At 38.3% G+C, this 16,169-nt stretch overlaps 2 protein-coding genes and 1 long non-coding RNA gene across 4 annotated transcripts; 2 read left to right on the top strand and 1 right to left on the bottom strand.

Annotated features, from left to right (window-relative positions):
- The first annotated feature begins 1,795 nt into the window (after positions 1–1,795).
- LOC129733174 (uncharacterized) lies at positions 1,796–16,169 on the top strand. 2 transcript variants are annotated; one of them, XM_055694799.1, is made up of 4 exons: positions 1,796–2,226; positions 15,128–15,259; positions 15,320–15,650; positions 15,709–16,169. In XM_055694799.1, exons 1-4 carry the CDS (start codon positions 2,157–2,159, stop codon positions 16,007–16,009), a joined length of 834 nt encoding a protein of 277 aa, XP_055550774.1. In that variant the 5' UTR covers positions 1,796–2,156; the 3' UTR covers positions 16,010–16,169. The 2 variants fall into 2 exon arrangements, with proteins under 2 accessions (XP_055550774.1, XP_055550776.1); XM_055694801.1 differs by lacking the exon at positions 1,796–2,226 and adding an exon at positions 14,888–15,028.
- On the bottom strand, positions 3,747–4,254 carry LOC129733175 (uncharacterized). The gene is made up of 3 exons (XR_008729441.1): positions 4,175–4,254; positions 4,009–4,116; positions 3,747–3,945 (listed from the first exon to the last, which is right to left on the bottom strand). It is a non-coding gene; the product is annotated as an uncharacterized LOC129733175 (long non-coding RNA).
- LOC129733171 (transcription elongation factor SPT5) lies at positions 11,497–15,012 on the top strand. The gene has a single exon (XM_055694794.1). The coding sequence runs from the start codon at positions 11,614–11,616 to the stop codon at positions 14,881–14,883; it is 3,270 nt and encodes a 1,089-aa protein (XP_055550769.1). The 5' UTR covers positions 11,497–11,613; the 3' UTR covers positions 14,884–15,012.

The following is a 16,169-nucleotide window of genomic DNA, read 5'->3' as shown; positions in this document are numbered from 1 at the left end:
TCATGCTGTCCCAACACTAAGAAAAACCGCGCTGCTCCTGAGACGTGGTGACCAACCACAGGGCTAGTGCTGCTGCTAAGGAAGGACGACTTGTCGCTGTCTAGAACTATTATGAGCGGCTCCGGCTGAAACAGGCTCTTATATAGGGATGAAAATAGGAATGAATTATTTTTCGTAGGTGGTGGAATGACATAACTTGAAAAATATGTGTGACTTCATTCCGGCTCAGAGCGATCATTTAATAAGCTCCACCTCTTTTTTCAGTTTCTAAAGTTTTCCCTCAGTTTCGTAGCACGGATGCACAAAAATGATTTCTTGTCGAACCGGACCGATAGCACTCTCATTGAAGCAACAAAATAACATGTTTTGTGTCGTGTTGCGCAGCTTCGTTGAAGAAAATGTTCCCGTCCCCGTGTCGCATGTAAGCAGATTATTGCGTTCAGTAGACAGTAGATAGTGCATCCAGCGAATAAACACCGATGGTGCTCTCACACACGCAACGGTTTTAACCCGTATTTTATTGCGGTTTGTAACATCAAGCGATTTTGTTTGCTCGCTGTTGCGTGTTGCATCATGTGACAACTTGGCAGCTGGGAGACGACGAAATACTGTTTACGCTGATTGATTGAATCGTCTTCATATTAGCTCTGCATAGTCGAACTAACTGCTTTTGTGAATGCGTTCTAACAGGGCAGTTTATTATTCAATGTCGGTTATGCTGATCGCAGCGTTTGCGCTGCCCCTACAGTGGGGAGTTTACTAAATAAAGTAAAAATTAGACAACTACAACATAATTTGATTGCATCCCGCACAGAATGTCTGCTTGTGTTGATGCCAGAAAATTATTAACCTTCAATTATTTTTTTATTTGCCTTAAAAAAAGCATGTTGCTGTTCAAAATCGGTTGCTAATTACAACCTTTGAGCTGCCCTAACCTTGGGGGAATTAAGATACACGGACAACATGCACTGTGGAAGCTATTTCACATTCAGTAAATTAGACGGGTGCGACAAATTTGAATTGCTAGGATGCAACACAGAATACTTGCTTGCGTTGACAAAAATTATTAACATTCAATGACTTGTTTATTTGCCTTCAAAAAGGCATTTTGATTTCCAAAATTGGATTTCCTGATGGCAATCTTCATGCTGCCCCAACACGGGGGGAATAATGGCTGTCTGGCGACACACGCTGAGAAAAACCGCGCTGCTCCTGAGACGTGGTGACCAACCACAGGGCTAGTGCTGCTGCTAAGGAAGGACGACTGCTGTTGTCGCTGTCTAGAACTATTATGAGCGGCTCCGGCTGAAACAGGCTCTTCTGGATTAATCTGGATATAGGCCAAATAGCATGTTTTCAATTGCAAGGCATATGATTCTGTCGACCGTGCTTGGGAAGCAAGCATATAACGACCAATCAGAGGTCGAATTTTTCGTTTTGACAAGGCTTGACTATTTTCAATAGTACAATAGTGTGAATAATAAAATTACAATTATCTTATTTTGGGAAGAATCTTAGAAGATTTTCCAATCTATTGCTGCAAGAACGAAGGAAATCCATCGAATACTAACCGATTTATTAGCATTTGAAATTGGACATATTTTTCAGTTTTTTCGGTTTTAGATTTTCATTTCACATCCCTATGTAGCCGAACTTCCTGAGAGAAGTATTCTACTTCAAAAAAAAGTTAGACATCAGTTTGCCGATCTATTCTCCCTTGAACTTGAACAAGCTGAGATAATTCGTATCTCACAAACAACAATCATACTGAGAGAATAACTCCCGCGGTGCAACACAGGAAGACAACCGGCAAAGCGCGCGGCCTGCAATAGCATACAGGTTAATCAATGCGCGCATCGAATGGAGAGCCATTTCTCCAGGGTAAAAACACGATAGTACGAGATCGAAAGGCTCTCTTTCTCTGCGAGGCACAAAACACGGCGATTAAAATTTCACTTGGCACCGTTGTTGAGTCATTTCTACTCAGTCGGCCAAAATCATTCCTATTTCAGTCGGATTGTAAGACGGTTCGTTTTTATTAACCTGGCACTAACCAATAGATCAGCCAATAATAGTTAGAATAAATATAGATTAACTGCGATACATTTTAATTAAAAAAAAGTATTATTTTAAATGCGCGTCTGCGAATCAGAATAATGAAGAAAATATTGTTCGGCATCGTATTGACCTATTTAACGTCGTTGGCTCTCTCTGCCAGCATTCTAGGTAAGTACAAATGGAAAAGCTGTTCAGTGAGGCTCAATTTTATGTTTTCACTTTCTTTTCTAAATGCCTCTTAATCGTATACCTTTCATCTGGGATTTACTTAAAACGTGTAGCGCGTTATAGCTAGCTATACAAATATGTTCACCGTTGGAAGAAGGGAATTTTCATCAGCATATAGACTTCAAATAAAAGGTTCATCAATTGCACCATGCCAAACTTTTGGGGTTATAGCGATAAAACCTTTGATTGGTGACCATTATTACCTTGTAAGGTACTTGCTATAGAAGACTAGATAGAAAATTAATGTTGGTTGGATGTCGGGGCACTTACATGCACTGGGATGACACCTTAACACTTACAGGGGATAGTCAAAATAAGTAGGATAGGCAAAATTTTGATGGAATTTGAAATGCTGTAGCTTTGCCAAATGTTATTCGATTTTAATAATTCGAACACTATTGAACTGGAAAACTTTTGAAGTTTCATTTTCTGACCTCAGATCTGACCTAGGTCACCGGATGTAGGACATATTCCTGAGTTCCGGTAGGCATGTCAAATCTGCAATTTTTTGGATGGATTTGATAATGGGTTACCTGATAAAAATGCTTATTCGCATCATTGACATAGATGACAAAATCATTTCTGAAGCGAATGGTCCATCAAGATCCGGAATCGGCCAAGAACTCATCGAGAAATGGCTATTTTTCATCCGGAAGTCCTCAGAAGAACCTTTACTAGGGGACATTTACGTTTTTGCACCAAATATAGCGTGTGACACCTCTATCTCCAGGATTTTTCATCAGAAATCTTTCAAAAGACATATTTTTGAATATAGGCTTCATTGGCCACTTCCGGAACAACCTGGATTTAAAAAAAAAATCTGAAAAAAAATTTTTTTTCTAAGTTTTAATTTTTTTGTGGTTTTCACAATAAATTTTCTCGGATCTCGTCTGTAATGTATCGAAATGTAAAAATCACGAAGCTTCATTATATCAGAAACTACACAACCGATTTAAGCAATATTGATATCAGATGAACGGGCTAGTTAAGGGTTAACTGATGAATTATGATTGAACACGTGGTTTCAAAGTTTGGCTGCCCAATACGTTCCCATTTCATTTGACTATAATCAAACTTAAGCAACCGTTCTGTATTCAATTGTTAAAACAACGAGTCTAGTATCTCAAAAATTACACGACTTATTTGAACATAACTAGAGTGTCATACGAACGAGTCATCTCTGAAACTAACAAATAACAAACTTCATAACAATTTGATATGTGGTTCAAAAGTTATGGAAATAAAAGAAACTAAAATACTATTTAAAACTATACCTGCTTTGATCAATATATGTGGCCTCAATATAATTTAAATGTGGTATCGTACTATTTGAACGTTTCCGGTGTTGCACGTTATTTAATTGTTCGAGATTAAGAGTCATTTCTTTTATTTCGCTATTTCCTGAGCACTAACATTACGTCAAATTTCATATTTTATACTTCAAATACAACAAGAAAAAAAAAAACAAAAAAACAAGAAAAAAAATATCATCTACAACTGTGCCAAAAATTCCATACCGATAAAACCTACCGTTTTGGACCTAAAAATATTTTTTATCATCAACAGATGGTGGGCGATCTTACCCCCCTGGTGGGCGGGCTTACTCCATATGAAGAAGATCTGGAAATTTTTAATACATTTTTTAAATTGAAAAAAGAGCTGGAAAATAAACAAAAATATTTCAGATCGTATTTTTTAGATGCGGGTATTGAATAGAAGAACCTCTTTCCAAAGAAAACATGAAATTGCAGTCGTTTCTATAATCAGAATTGCTTAAATGGGCGGTCTTACCCAGCTTATATATACATACTATTTTTTGCTTAATTCCATCTGGAAAAAAAAACAAATTGGTAGAATTTAATATATCCATCAAAGTTGTACATTAAACCGTGATTTTCTTCCATTTTTTAAAAAGAAACAGTGAAAGCGCAAAAAACAGTCCTAGGATAATTCAGCAGTGCGAAAGGCAGTCACTTTGGATAATTTTTGAAGTTTCGTTAGAATGTAGATATGCACATAATGTAGGCTAGGAGATAGCTTTATCAGATATTCGCCTCGTAAATTTTTTAATGTTGAATCTTGCCTATGCATTCTACTCAGCTTCTTTTTGTCTAAGAAGTGTTGATACTCTGCAAGCTAGCTTTCTCCAGCTGATTTTCAATGTCTTTCTGACACATAGTTTCATCAAATCGATGAATTAGTAACTACGATAAATTTCAGAGATTCATATAGTGTTTGATTCCGGACCAGGTAGGGTCCGGAAAGCCCAATCGAAGGCCGATCGGACCGGAACCTTCAAAGTCCGATTTTTTTTCGGACCGGGCCGGAACGGAGCCACCCGACTGGACAGGTAATACTTCCGGGATGCAAAAAATCCGTGAAAAATTAAAAAAAATTAACGTGATTTAAATCATAACCAGTTTCGACTGCAGGTTTTTTTATTTGCATTTATACGAAAGTGCGTAATTTGCGAAATTCATGTGACATTTTTTTTTTTTTTGAAGTGAATGTTAAATATTTTTTGTTTATATTTTCAAAAAATCCTAATCATGCTAATAACAGGACCCAAAATAATTTCTGTTACGATATAAGAACTCGGAGAATATTTTCTGAAATGTTTTTGATAACATTTTAAGGGGTAATATCCACCAAATGCTCAAAAAAAAACAAAGCTTTTTTCATGATTTTTCTAAAGGACATTTGAGATGTAAGGTATATAAACAATATATCATTGGATTGAGCAACTCTTGCAGAATAGAGAAAATATTTTTATTGCTATTTTTGTTACAAAATGGCGGCTGTGCAGCGATTGCCGTTAACCGCTTTTTTTAAAGTTGTTCCGCGGCGAGCAGTAGAAGTCGTGCCCAACTCCAGCTATAACCAAAACCAAATTTTTTTTCACCATCTACATAAGTGTCGCTAGTGAAGTACACATGATTATGTTTTTAGAATTTTTCTTCGCAAAATGGCAACGGTTTGAAAAAAAAGTTCGATTTCGACAAAAAAATCGACTTTGATTGTTTATAACTAACACTGTGTGTTTCAAGTCAATCGGATGTAAAGTTTTTTAGTTCTACTGCTTGCCGATTTTGAAAACATGTTTTTGAGAAAAAACACGTTTGAAGTTTCAAATTTATATAAACACAGATAACACATAACCAAGCTAGAACAAACAACTCCAGAAATCGTGTGTAAGATTTCAAAATCTTACTCGTTTGAAATGCTAACGACATCTTTCTGCAACTTGCGACTTTAACTACTTTAGTGATGGCAGCGCTGGATTACAGTCAAAGCTGCCAGACGACGAATCATTGACCACTAAGTGTTCTTAGCGTCACCGTACTGCGTATTGCGACTTGCTAAAAAACCGTTGCGTCTTTTTACACCTGAAGCAAAATTAGCTTGGAAGTCTGTTATCTGTGACTTAGCAGTCAATGATTCGATAAAATCGATAGTTTTCCACCTCTAATCGATACTATTGCAATAAAAAGGGTTTCCTTTTTTCCGGTTTTTAATGTAGAAATTTTGAGCAGTCGTAATTTGTACATAATCGACAATTTTATTCTATCCCAGTTTATATTTGCGATAAATTTGTTTGTTTTAGTGTTGATATGAAAAAAAAATACACAAACCTCACAAAAACAGTGTTATATCGTTGCAAAAACAGCAACTCTATAATTTGTGAGAATTTTCATGCGTCTGGCAGCTTTGACTATTATCCAGCGCTGCCATCACTAAAGTAGTTAAGGTCCAGGGATACCAGATGTGCAGATTTGTCTGCAAAACGCAGATTTTTAGAGTCCGTGTGCAGATTTTCATTCATTTGCAGATATTCACAGATTTTCCATAGTTTCTGCAGATTTTTGTCAGAGCCTCCTTATATTTGCGCAGTTTTTCTCAAAATGTGTACAGATTTTTACAGACTTTTACCAGCGCGAGTGGAATTTTTTCGAATCACGAATAGATTTTGTTCAAATTTCAAGCAGATTTTTCCGGTTTTTCGAGCAGTTGCAGACATTTTTCAAAAACATCTGGCATCTCTGTTAAGGTCGCAAGTTGCAGAAAGATGTCGTTAGCATTCCAAACGAGTGAGATTTTTACACACGATTTCTGGAATTCTTTGTTCTAGCTTGGATATCTGTTATCTGTGTTACTACTATTCATACATTTCTGACTTTAGGCGCAACATTAACGCGGAGTTCCAAGAAAATTCTAGTTTTACGCGGAGTTTTCAGCATGTCGGTTGAATTTCCAAAATCAAATTCCGCTGCTTTTATCTGACCTTTTTAAAGGTAAGTCGAAATGAGAAAAAAAAAATTTCGATAAAGAGGCCCAAATTGTACACATTGTATTCTACACACAGAACAGATATGCAACTTCGAACAAAACTCTGCAGCAAATCGGTGCCCAAGCTTTCGCATTCATTTTTCGCTGTTCCATCCTACATTGATTTTACAGTGCATCGTTCGAACAGTTCTCTCCAATAGTTTGAACATGCCTAAAAAAATTATTTTTTCTTGCTTCAATGACCAGGCAAAAAGGTGATCTTGAATAGTTGAATCTATCAAAATCAAGTTAAGACAGGACCGCATTCAAAAGATCTTTAAAGCGGAAATTCAGTAACAATTCATAATCAACGTCAATAGAACAAATTAAACTAAAAATCTTTGAATCATTCAAACATTGTTTAACAAATTTTCTTGGATTGTACACCTCGCGACTGTTGAAACTATTTTAACCTGTAAATTGATTTACTTGAATATCTTCGTTGGACTTGGAAACCGAATTTCTCGACCAACGACAATATGTTTTTCTCGTACCGTTTTTTATACCTGACATTGCAAGTAATGCATATCAGACACGCTATACACAGCACTGCTTACGACATTAGGTACAATGTAAAAAAATGATTGTCGTTAGTCAAGATATTTAGTTTTCAACTTGGGCAACAATGAAATTCATTAAAATATATATACCTAAAAACCATTGCACGTATGCGGGTGGTACTGTACGATTATCATGAAAAGGCACTCTCGTTATACCGGTACCGGGGAGAACAAAGAATTCTCTCGGCGAAAAAACGGCGAGAGCTCATACAGTCCTTCTATTGAATGAATGGAATATAAGCGTAATAAAATTTCGAGTGTAAAATGCGTTCTCTCCACCGCTAGATGTCAATACTTAAAATAAAGAGATTTTGTCTCATTTTTGGTTCTTCAGTTGAACAGATGTGGTTTAGCGTTTAGCGATTATCGAGCTAAATTTTCCGGTTAGCGACTTAGCGATTAGCGTCGCTAAATTTTCGATTAGCGGTGCCCACCACTGTGTGTCAGAACTGGTTTGTTTTGGTTCTCGTTCCACGCGGTGAAGTGTCAGGTATTTTTTTTAGAACATTTGCGAGATGGACATATGAAATGGAAACGAGACAAAATGACCAAAACAAAACAAATTGACAGCTATCCCTATTATTACGCATACCAATGCAACTACACTGAAAATGTTTTATTTGAAGCTGCAAAGTGTAGTCCGGAAAAATGTAGCTACACTGCGAAAACGAATTCGACATAAGAGAAGAGTGGCCAAGATGATACCCCGGTTTGCTTCAGGTTTTTTGCTCCAAACGTGATTGGCTGATTTTGACAGCACGTGTGTGCGACAATATTCAAAAGGGGGCTCAGCTTGCCGTGTCGCTAAACAGCTGGTGTTTCATCCAATCATTGAGTAAGTGAAAATGTAATATCGTGGACACAATTTTATTTTGGTTGCGGCAAACAAAAGCAAACAAGCATTTGAATGAAGTGCCAAGCGTTTGGTTGTAAAAACTACTGTGTTTCCGGTCTGGGCATTGAATTTTATAGATTTCCCAAGGAAGCAGAAGCGTATCGACAGTGGGTAAAAATATGCGTGGAATCTGAAAAAGATATTCCAAATTTGAAAAACTCACGCAATTAGCGAATATGCAGTGAAGGTATTTCTTTTCATTGTTATGTTGTTTATTTAGTTGTTCGTTGTAACGTGAAATCAAGCTTTTCTTCACAAACAAAGAACTTACGCTTGATTTTGCAACAGGAATTGAGTGTTTTGTCGAGTAATTTCCCTTGTTTTTTTATTTTATTTCGATTAAAGTCCGGAAAAGTGAGAAAAACAAAAAACAGTTTGACAGTAGAAGCACAGACAAACAGACGGCACACTCGATGACGATTCCATTCCATCGACCAGAAAAATAACGATTATTTTGAAATTTTGCTTAGTGGACAATAATGCCGCTGGTGTCGCTAGAAGCTAGCGTCTACATTAATTATCAAAGACACAAACCATCAGTAATGCCGCTGGTGTTGATTTAGGCAAGCGTGCCTAACCATTAGCAAAGACAAAAACCGTTTTACGAAGATTAGTTAGTAGGAAATCTGATTGTCTGTGGTAGAAATATGATGATATATATGTAGACGAAATTTGGTTGTATTGTTTTATATGTTGTTTGTAACCTAATTTTCATTGTTGTTTGTTTGTTAAATAAAAATAAAAATATCAAATAAATAAATTTTTCTGGTTGCACTGGATTTTGCGTAAGGCAGCCGAATAATGTCGAATTCGTTTTCGCGGTGTAGCTACACTTTTCCGGGCTACACTTTGCAGCTTCAAATAAAACATTTTCAGTGTACACACTTAAAATTTTTTGCCGGGTCTCGGTAATTTATTGCCGAGAACGGCACCACTGAGTGCTCGGTTAAAAAAATAATGACAGCTGTCACATTTTTTCGTGAATCTCGGTGCACCTAACTGATATTTCGGCTCGTTAATATTTTGTGCCGAAACTTCAGTTGGGTTGAACCGAGATTTTCGAAAAAATGTGACAGCTGTCATTTTTTTTCTAACCGAGCACTCAGTGGTGCCGTTCTCGGCAAAAATTACCGAGACCCGACAAAAAAATTTAAGTGTGTAGTTGCATTTGTATGCGTAATAATAGGGATAGCTGTCAATTTGTTTTGTTTTGGTCATTATCGCCATCATCATTTTGTCTCGTTTCCATTTCATATGTCCATCTCGCAATTGTGCTGAATAAAAATTTATCTGACACTTTACCACGTGGAACGAGAACCGAAACAAATCAGCTGTGACACAGACGTGTGAATGTATTGGTAATTCTCTACAGTACACTCTGCTTTTTTCGGGTGTAGTCCGGGAATGAAAAAGTGTAGTTAGAGACAGAAAAAGTGTAGTCCGAAAAGAGAAATAAAACATTTACGGTGTCAAAAGTGTAGTCCGAGTGTAGCTACACCGCGAAAACGAAAACGACATGAACTTCCTAGTTCATGTTATTTAGTCCCTAGATAAGTAATGTCGCTGGCGTTACTGGATTTTTACAGGTTATGTATAAAGTTGACCTGCATGGGAACGTAACGTCAAACGTCATTACACTGAACGGAATCGTCGAGTCTTTATAAGATAATTTATTATTCAGAACTATCAGACGGGTGAAATTAAAAAGGTCATATGAAATACTCGATGCACTAATAATTCACGTTAAATGATATGATTCGCTATGCACACTTGTGAAAAATTATCATCAATGAAAAATTTTGCATTTATATTATTAATTGTCGATAATTTACAGCATCTAGGGGATAATCTAGGGACTAAATAATCTTATGTTCCGCCTGTTCTTTCAGATAAAGTACAGGCGGAACATAATATTATTTAGTCCCTAGATAAGTAAGCAAGCACTAGAGTCGATTTGTCGCGATTCGATTTGAAAACTGCTTTGAGAATCATGATCTAGTAAACCTACCTCTATTTTGAGCCTTGTTCCAAGCTGAAAGAGAGACCCGGTATGTTCCTAGCTATGAACGTGTAGGTAACGAAGAGAAATCAGCACATCGAATAAAATCGATGCTGATCTCATATAGCGGGAACGGAGCAGTGGTATGAATCTAGGCTTCAAAGAGAGAGGACTCGAGTTCGAAGCTTGTTGTAGTAAGTTGCAAAAAAATATGAAATTTATAAACACATGAAGCCAGACATTATTCTCCTGATCTAGATTGCTTCAGTAAATGATTATCATGGGATTATAATACCAACACGGAATGATGAGTGAGGGAATTGAAAAATTGTAAATTGATTTTTATTAGTTTATTTGAGATTTTCTTTTCAAGCTGAATAGCGCTCTGTTAGCGACCTATCCGAACTTAATGTGAACTTCCTAGTTCGGTTTAGAAGCTGTTTTGCATGCTACTCGGAGTTCACTCAACAAATGCGAAATTGAAAGTACGGTTAACTACTTAAAAAATGAGCTAAATAGAATTCTATTCATGTTCGTTAGATTAGTTGATTAGTCTACGATGTCTGTTTTATCTGAACTTTTTGTTACTTGGGTAGTTTGAAGTCTAAGAGCCTTTAGTTGAGTGTTTACTAGTCGGGCGCCAAAATAACACGATATTATTCATTCTTGTGAAAAGTTTATAATCATGTTTACGTATCCCGCTTCTTCCATAAGTGTATTCCTCATTGCTATTGGTTTGGTCATTTCATGCAGATCTTTTTGCCATAATCAATAGAGTAATTAAAAAACTACATATTGTACATGTACATTGTACAACATATTGTGTGCAGTTCAGTCCTTTATTGTACTTCCAACACCTGATCTTTTCAAAGCAGAATGAAGAAAACGATGAATCGGCGCTCCCCTGTGAAAAAATTGTCAGTTCACCCAGCTTACGAACACAAGTCGCCATGGCAGTCGTGACCCAACCAACGAATTCCCGCTGTACTATCAACTTCATGTATATGTACTTCAATATTCACGGCAGCAATGATATATCACAATGTACAATAAAGTATTTTTTTACATGATTCTACGCACCGCGCAAAAAAAACCGTATAAAAAACCGCGTTATTTGAAAAAAAAAAAAACGACGCAAAAAACCGCTTCTTTTAAAAAACGTGCCACGTGCATACATTTTTGCGGAATTATAAATCGTATAACTTACGGTGAGTGTGCATAAGTAAGCTGTCAGAAAGTTTTGTAAATGGTATTCATTGTTTTGTTATGTAATATATTGAGAATCTCTAAGATATATAAATTAACCTTGTGAAAAAGCCCCTGCAGCATACATGTAGCCCCACCGATATTTTCTTACTGGCCTCACTTCTACTTTACCAACCAATATCAAACATCAAACAGAGGTATTATTTTTTTCGATTGTTCAGTCGTGAAACGTCATATACTTCACCTCTTTTACTGATTGTTGTAGCTGCGTGGTATATCAGTGAAAAAATAAATAAATTTAGTTTTGAAAGTGTTGCACAAGTGCATTTTACCATCAGAAAATGTCTGATAGCAGTGGGTCGGACAATGATAGCGTTGTATCTAATCGATCGCGCAAAAGTGGTGTTTCAAATCGAAGCCGCTCAATGTCGCGTTCAGCTTCTCGATCTGTTTCTAGATCTCGATCTCGTTCGCGTTCTATTTCGAGATCCCGTTCACGGTCGGTGTCAGCTGGATCACAATCTGGGTCAGATGCGGAACCACGGTTGAAGAAAAAGCGTAAAATTTCTGGTGATCGTGGCTCGGATGATGAAGAGGAAGTGGAAGACGAACAGGAACCTGAAGGAGAAGATTTAGATTCAGAGGAGTACGAGGACGACGATGAGGATGACCGTCGTGGGGGAAGGAAGAAAAAAAAGAAAGAACGTTTTGGAGGATTTATTATTGATGAAGCCGAAGTTGACGATGAGGTTGATGAAGATGAGGAATGGGAGGAAGGAGCTCAAGAAATCGGCATTGTGGGAAATGAAGTCGAGGAATTTGGACAAACGGCTCGGGAAATTGAAAACAGACGTCGTGGCACTAATTTGTGGGATAATCAGAAAGAGGATGAGATTGAAGAGTATTTACGGAAGAAATATGCGGACGAATCGATTGCTCGGAGACATTTTGGCGATGGTGGTGAGGAAATGTCCGATGAGATTACTCAACAAACATTACTTCCTGGAATTAAGGATCCGAATTTGTGGATGGTCAAATGTCGAATAGGGGAAGAGAAGGCGACTGTTTTATTGTTGATGCGTAAATTTCTTACATACTCTAATACGGACGAACCTTTGCAGATAAAATCCATAGTCGCTCCAGAAGGTGTTAAAGGATATGTTTACATTGAAGCATACAAGCAAACTCACGTTAAGGCCGCTATCACCAATGTGGGAAATTTACGAATGGGTATTTGGAAACAGGAGATGGTTCCAATTAAAGAAATGACAGACATTTTAAAGGTTGTGAAGGAACAAACGGGACTGAAACCAAAGCAATGGGTTCGTTTAAAGCGAGGAATCTACAAAGATGATATCGCACAGGTAGATTATGTAGATCTTGCTCAGAACCAAGTGCACTTGAAATTGCTTCCCCGCATTGATTATACACGCTTGAGAGGCGCCTTGCGTACCACGTCTGCTGATAATGACGAAAACAAGCGGAAAAAGAAAAGACGGCCTGCGGCAAAACCATTTGACCCAGAAGCAATCCGTGCAATTGGAGGAGAGGTTACTTCTGATGGAGATTTTCTAATTTTTGAAGGTAACCGTTACTCCAGGAAAGGATTTTTGTACAAAAATTTTACAATGTCAGCAATTCTGGCTGATGGTGTTAAACCAACATTGGCTGAATTGGAACGCTTTGAAGAACAGCCAGAAGAAATTAACATTGAATTAGCAGTTTCGACCAAGGAGGATCCTGTATCGTCCCATTCTTTCTCAATGGGTGATAACGTTGAAGTATGCGTGGGTGATTTGGAAAATCTACAGGCGAAAATTATTGCTATCGATGGCGCATTAATTACTGTTATGCCGAAACATGAAGACCTTAAAGATCCTTTAATATTTAAAGCTTCTGAATTACGAAAGTACTTCAAAACTGGTGATCATGCAAAGGTGTTAGCAGGCCGCTATGAAGGAGAAACTGGTTTAATAGTTCGTGTTGAACCGCAGCGTATTGTAATGGTATCTGATTTAACAATGCACGAGTTGGAAGTACTGCCACGAGATTTGCAGCTATGCAGTGATATGGCAACCGGCGTGGATTCGCTGGGTCAGTATCAGTGGGGAGATTTAGTACAACTAGATGCACAAACAGTTGGCGTGATTGTGCGCTTGGAAAGGGAAAACTTTCACGTGCTTGGAATGCACGGAAAGGTTATGGAGTGCAAACCAGCTGCTTTGCAAAAGCGCCGCGAAAATCGAAATACACTTGCTTTGGATTCAGAACAAAATCCAATACGTCGTCGGGACATAGTTAAAGTTATGGAAGGTCCGCATGCCGGCCGTGATGGGGAAATCAAGCACTTGTATAGAAATTTGGCTTTTCTGCACTCACGAATGTATACCGAAAATGGAGGTATATTTGTATGTAAAACCAGACATCTTCAGTTAGCTGGAGGAAATAAATCGCAGGGCAACGCGCTTATGCCTATTGGACAATTTGGTTTTATGTCCCCCCGTATACATTCACCGATGCATCCATCTGGTGGTCGAGGTGGTCGTGGGGGAAGAATGGGTGGCCGCGGTGGTCACCGCGGTGTTAGTCGGGATAGAGAAATTCTTGGCAAAAGTATTAAGATCACTGGAGGGCCATATAAAGGTTCTGTTGGCATTGTTAAAGATGCTACCGAAAGTACCGCTCGTGTTGAGTTGCATTCTGCTTGCCAGACAATATCGGTTGATCGAAATCATATTGCCGTAGTTGGACCTACTCCGAAGGAAGGTTCTGTTTCAAACTATATTCGTACTCCGAGTCGCACTCCTGGCAGTAGTTATGGAGCCCAAACACCAGTTTACTCGGGTTCGAAAACTCCGCTTCATGGATCTCAAACTCCTTCATACGATATTGGAAACCGCACTCCTTATGGATCAATGACTCCATCCCACGATGGAAGCATGACCCCCCGACATGGAGCTTGGGATCCAGCGGTAACAAATACACCAGCCCGTTCGAACGACTTTGATTTCAATATGGAAGAACCATCTCCAAGTCCAGGCTATAATCCAAGTACACCTGGTTACCAGATAAACACACCATTCGCTCCACATACTCCCGGCAATATGTTCAATACAGAATCATTCAGTCCATATCAGCCAAGTCCAAGTCCCAGTCCTTCCTCCTATCAAGTGAATTATATGGGCACTCCTTCGCCAAGCGCTTACTCTCCGGCCACTCCAGGCGCTCCACAGTCGCCTTATAACCCGCAAACTCCGGGCGCTAGCCTCGATTCACAGTACGGCGAGTGGTGTACCACGGAAATTGAGGTCGAAATTCGTAATCATGATGACTCTGACCTGGCGGGTCAAACTGGATATATTCGAACTGTCAACAGTGGCACTTGCTCGGTGTTCTTGCCAGAAGAGGACCGAGTTGTAAATGTGCCTTGCAATAATCTGGAACCTGTAGTTCCAGGGGCCGGTGATCGGTTTAAGGTTATTTTCGGCGAAGAACGTGAAACAATTGGTGAATTTTTATCCATGTCCGGCCCAAAAGAGGCAGTCGTGTCCATCAATGGCAAAAAGAAGTTGCTGCCTATTAACTATTTATGCAAAATTAAAGTCGATTAAGAGGATTACTCGCAGATGTATTTTTGTTCTAAAGCTAGCAGCAACCCTTTATCAATTTGATTTGTCCACGGAAAATATTAGACAACGTAAAATTATATTTCAATCAATTCTTAAAAGTTGTAGCATATACTTCAATACAATTAAGGTAATTTTGCAATGAATACGTTAATTTAAAGTATATTTTTAAACAGAAACAGAAACAATTTCAATATGAACGAACTACAAGGTACTGATTTACTTTTAGATTATTTATCACTCGCAACTGATGTGGAAGCAAAAGAAGAAGAAATTGGACCGAGTAACTGTCTCTGCAATGGCCCGTCTTGTATTTGTTGTATAGATTTCAACATGTCCTACATCGATCTTGGTGGTCCTGGTATGTATATCAAATCGTAAATTGTTTTGTGTGTACTAATTTCTTCTAACCATTTTCTAGGTTGCGTTCGATTAAAATATTTATCGGTGGAAGAAGGCATTGCTTTGAACGTTTCGTATGGTGATAGTGTGCTACATAGCCAACGAGTTACAGGTCCCGACCCAGCGCCGACCTGTTTGAATATGTTTGCCCGTTTAGCTCAAATGTGTGCTAGATTTAGCGAATTATTACCAACAGACGATGGCCTACGCGGTTGTCTACAGTTGGAACCAATGTTATTGGGTGAAGTGCAAATCGAGCTACCGCTCGGTTGTTTCCGGATGGGACCTAAGGGTGTAGAACTTATAAAATCATCCGAAGAAGAAATCAAAGAACAACAACCACAAGAAAGGTAACTTTATTTGCCCGTCGATAAATTCAATTCAAGATATTACTAATTTCGTTTGCAGCGTGACAGAAACTACAACGCAGCCACCTGCCGATGAAAAGAAAGTAGCGGAAGACGAACTTAAACCAGTTGTGACGCCAACACTCAACATAACATCTCCTTTATCAATTCTTGATAATCTTTCAACTGCAGATATTCTGGCAGCAGTTAGTGAATCGACGGATGAAGGAATTGCCATGATTTCCAGCTGGTTCGGACTTGATGTTAACAAAACGCAGAAACCAGGACCAGAGAACAATAGTAAAGGTACTGACAAAACCACTGAAAAAAATGAGGAAAGTGAAAATTCCAAGATCGAATAGCCACAGGCTTATTGCGTAGGTTGATTTAATGATATGAAGAAAACCGAGGTTCTAGGGCGATGCCATTAGTTTGCTTCGCCAAGGATGGTCTGCTAGTGATATCTAAAATAATTTATATGCTTATTCATTTGACTAAATAGAAACTTTGTAACACTTTAAA

The sequence above is a fragment of the Wyeomyia smithii genome, chromosome 3 (genome assembly GCF_029784165.1).
Source record: "Wyeomyia smithii strain HCP4-BCI-WySm-NY-G18 chromosome 3, ASM2978416v1, whole genome shotgun sequence".
NCBI lineage: Eukaryota > Metazoa > Arthropoda > Insecta > Diptera > Culicidae > Wyeomyia > Wyeomyia smithii.
Note: the sequence above shows the minus strand (reverse complement) of the source record. Positions and strands in the feature narration are given on the sequence as shown.

Coding starts and splice junctions, on each gene's coding strand:
- LOC129733174 (XM_055694799.1), top strand. CDS start 2,157: ATGAAGAAAATATTGTTCGGCATCGTATTGACCTATTTAACGTCGTTG. Junction 2,227..15,127: donor TCTCTCTGCCAGCATTCTAG/GTAAGTACAAAT, acceptor ATTTACTTTTAG/ATTATTTATCACTCGCAACT. Junction 15,651..15,708: donor GAACAACAACCACAAGAAAG/GTAACTTTATTT, acceptor TTTCGTTTGCAG/CGTGACAGAAACTACAACGC.
- LOC129733171 (XM_055694794.1), top strand. CDS start 11,614: ATGTCTGATAGCAGTGGGTCGGACAATGATAGCGTTGTATCTAATCGA.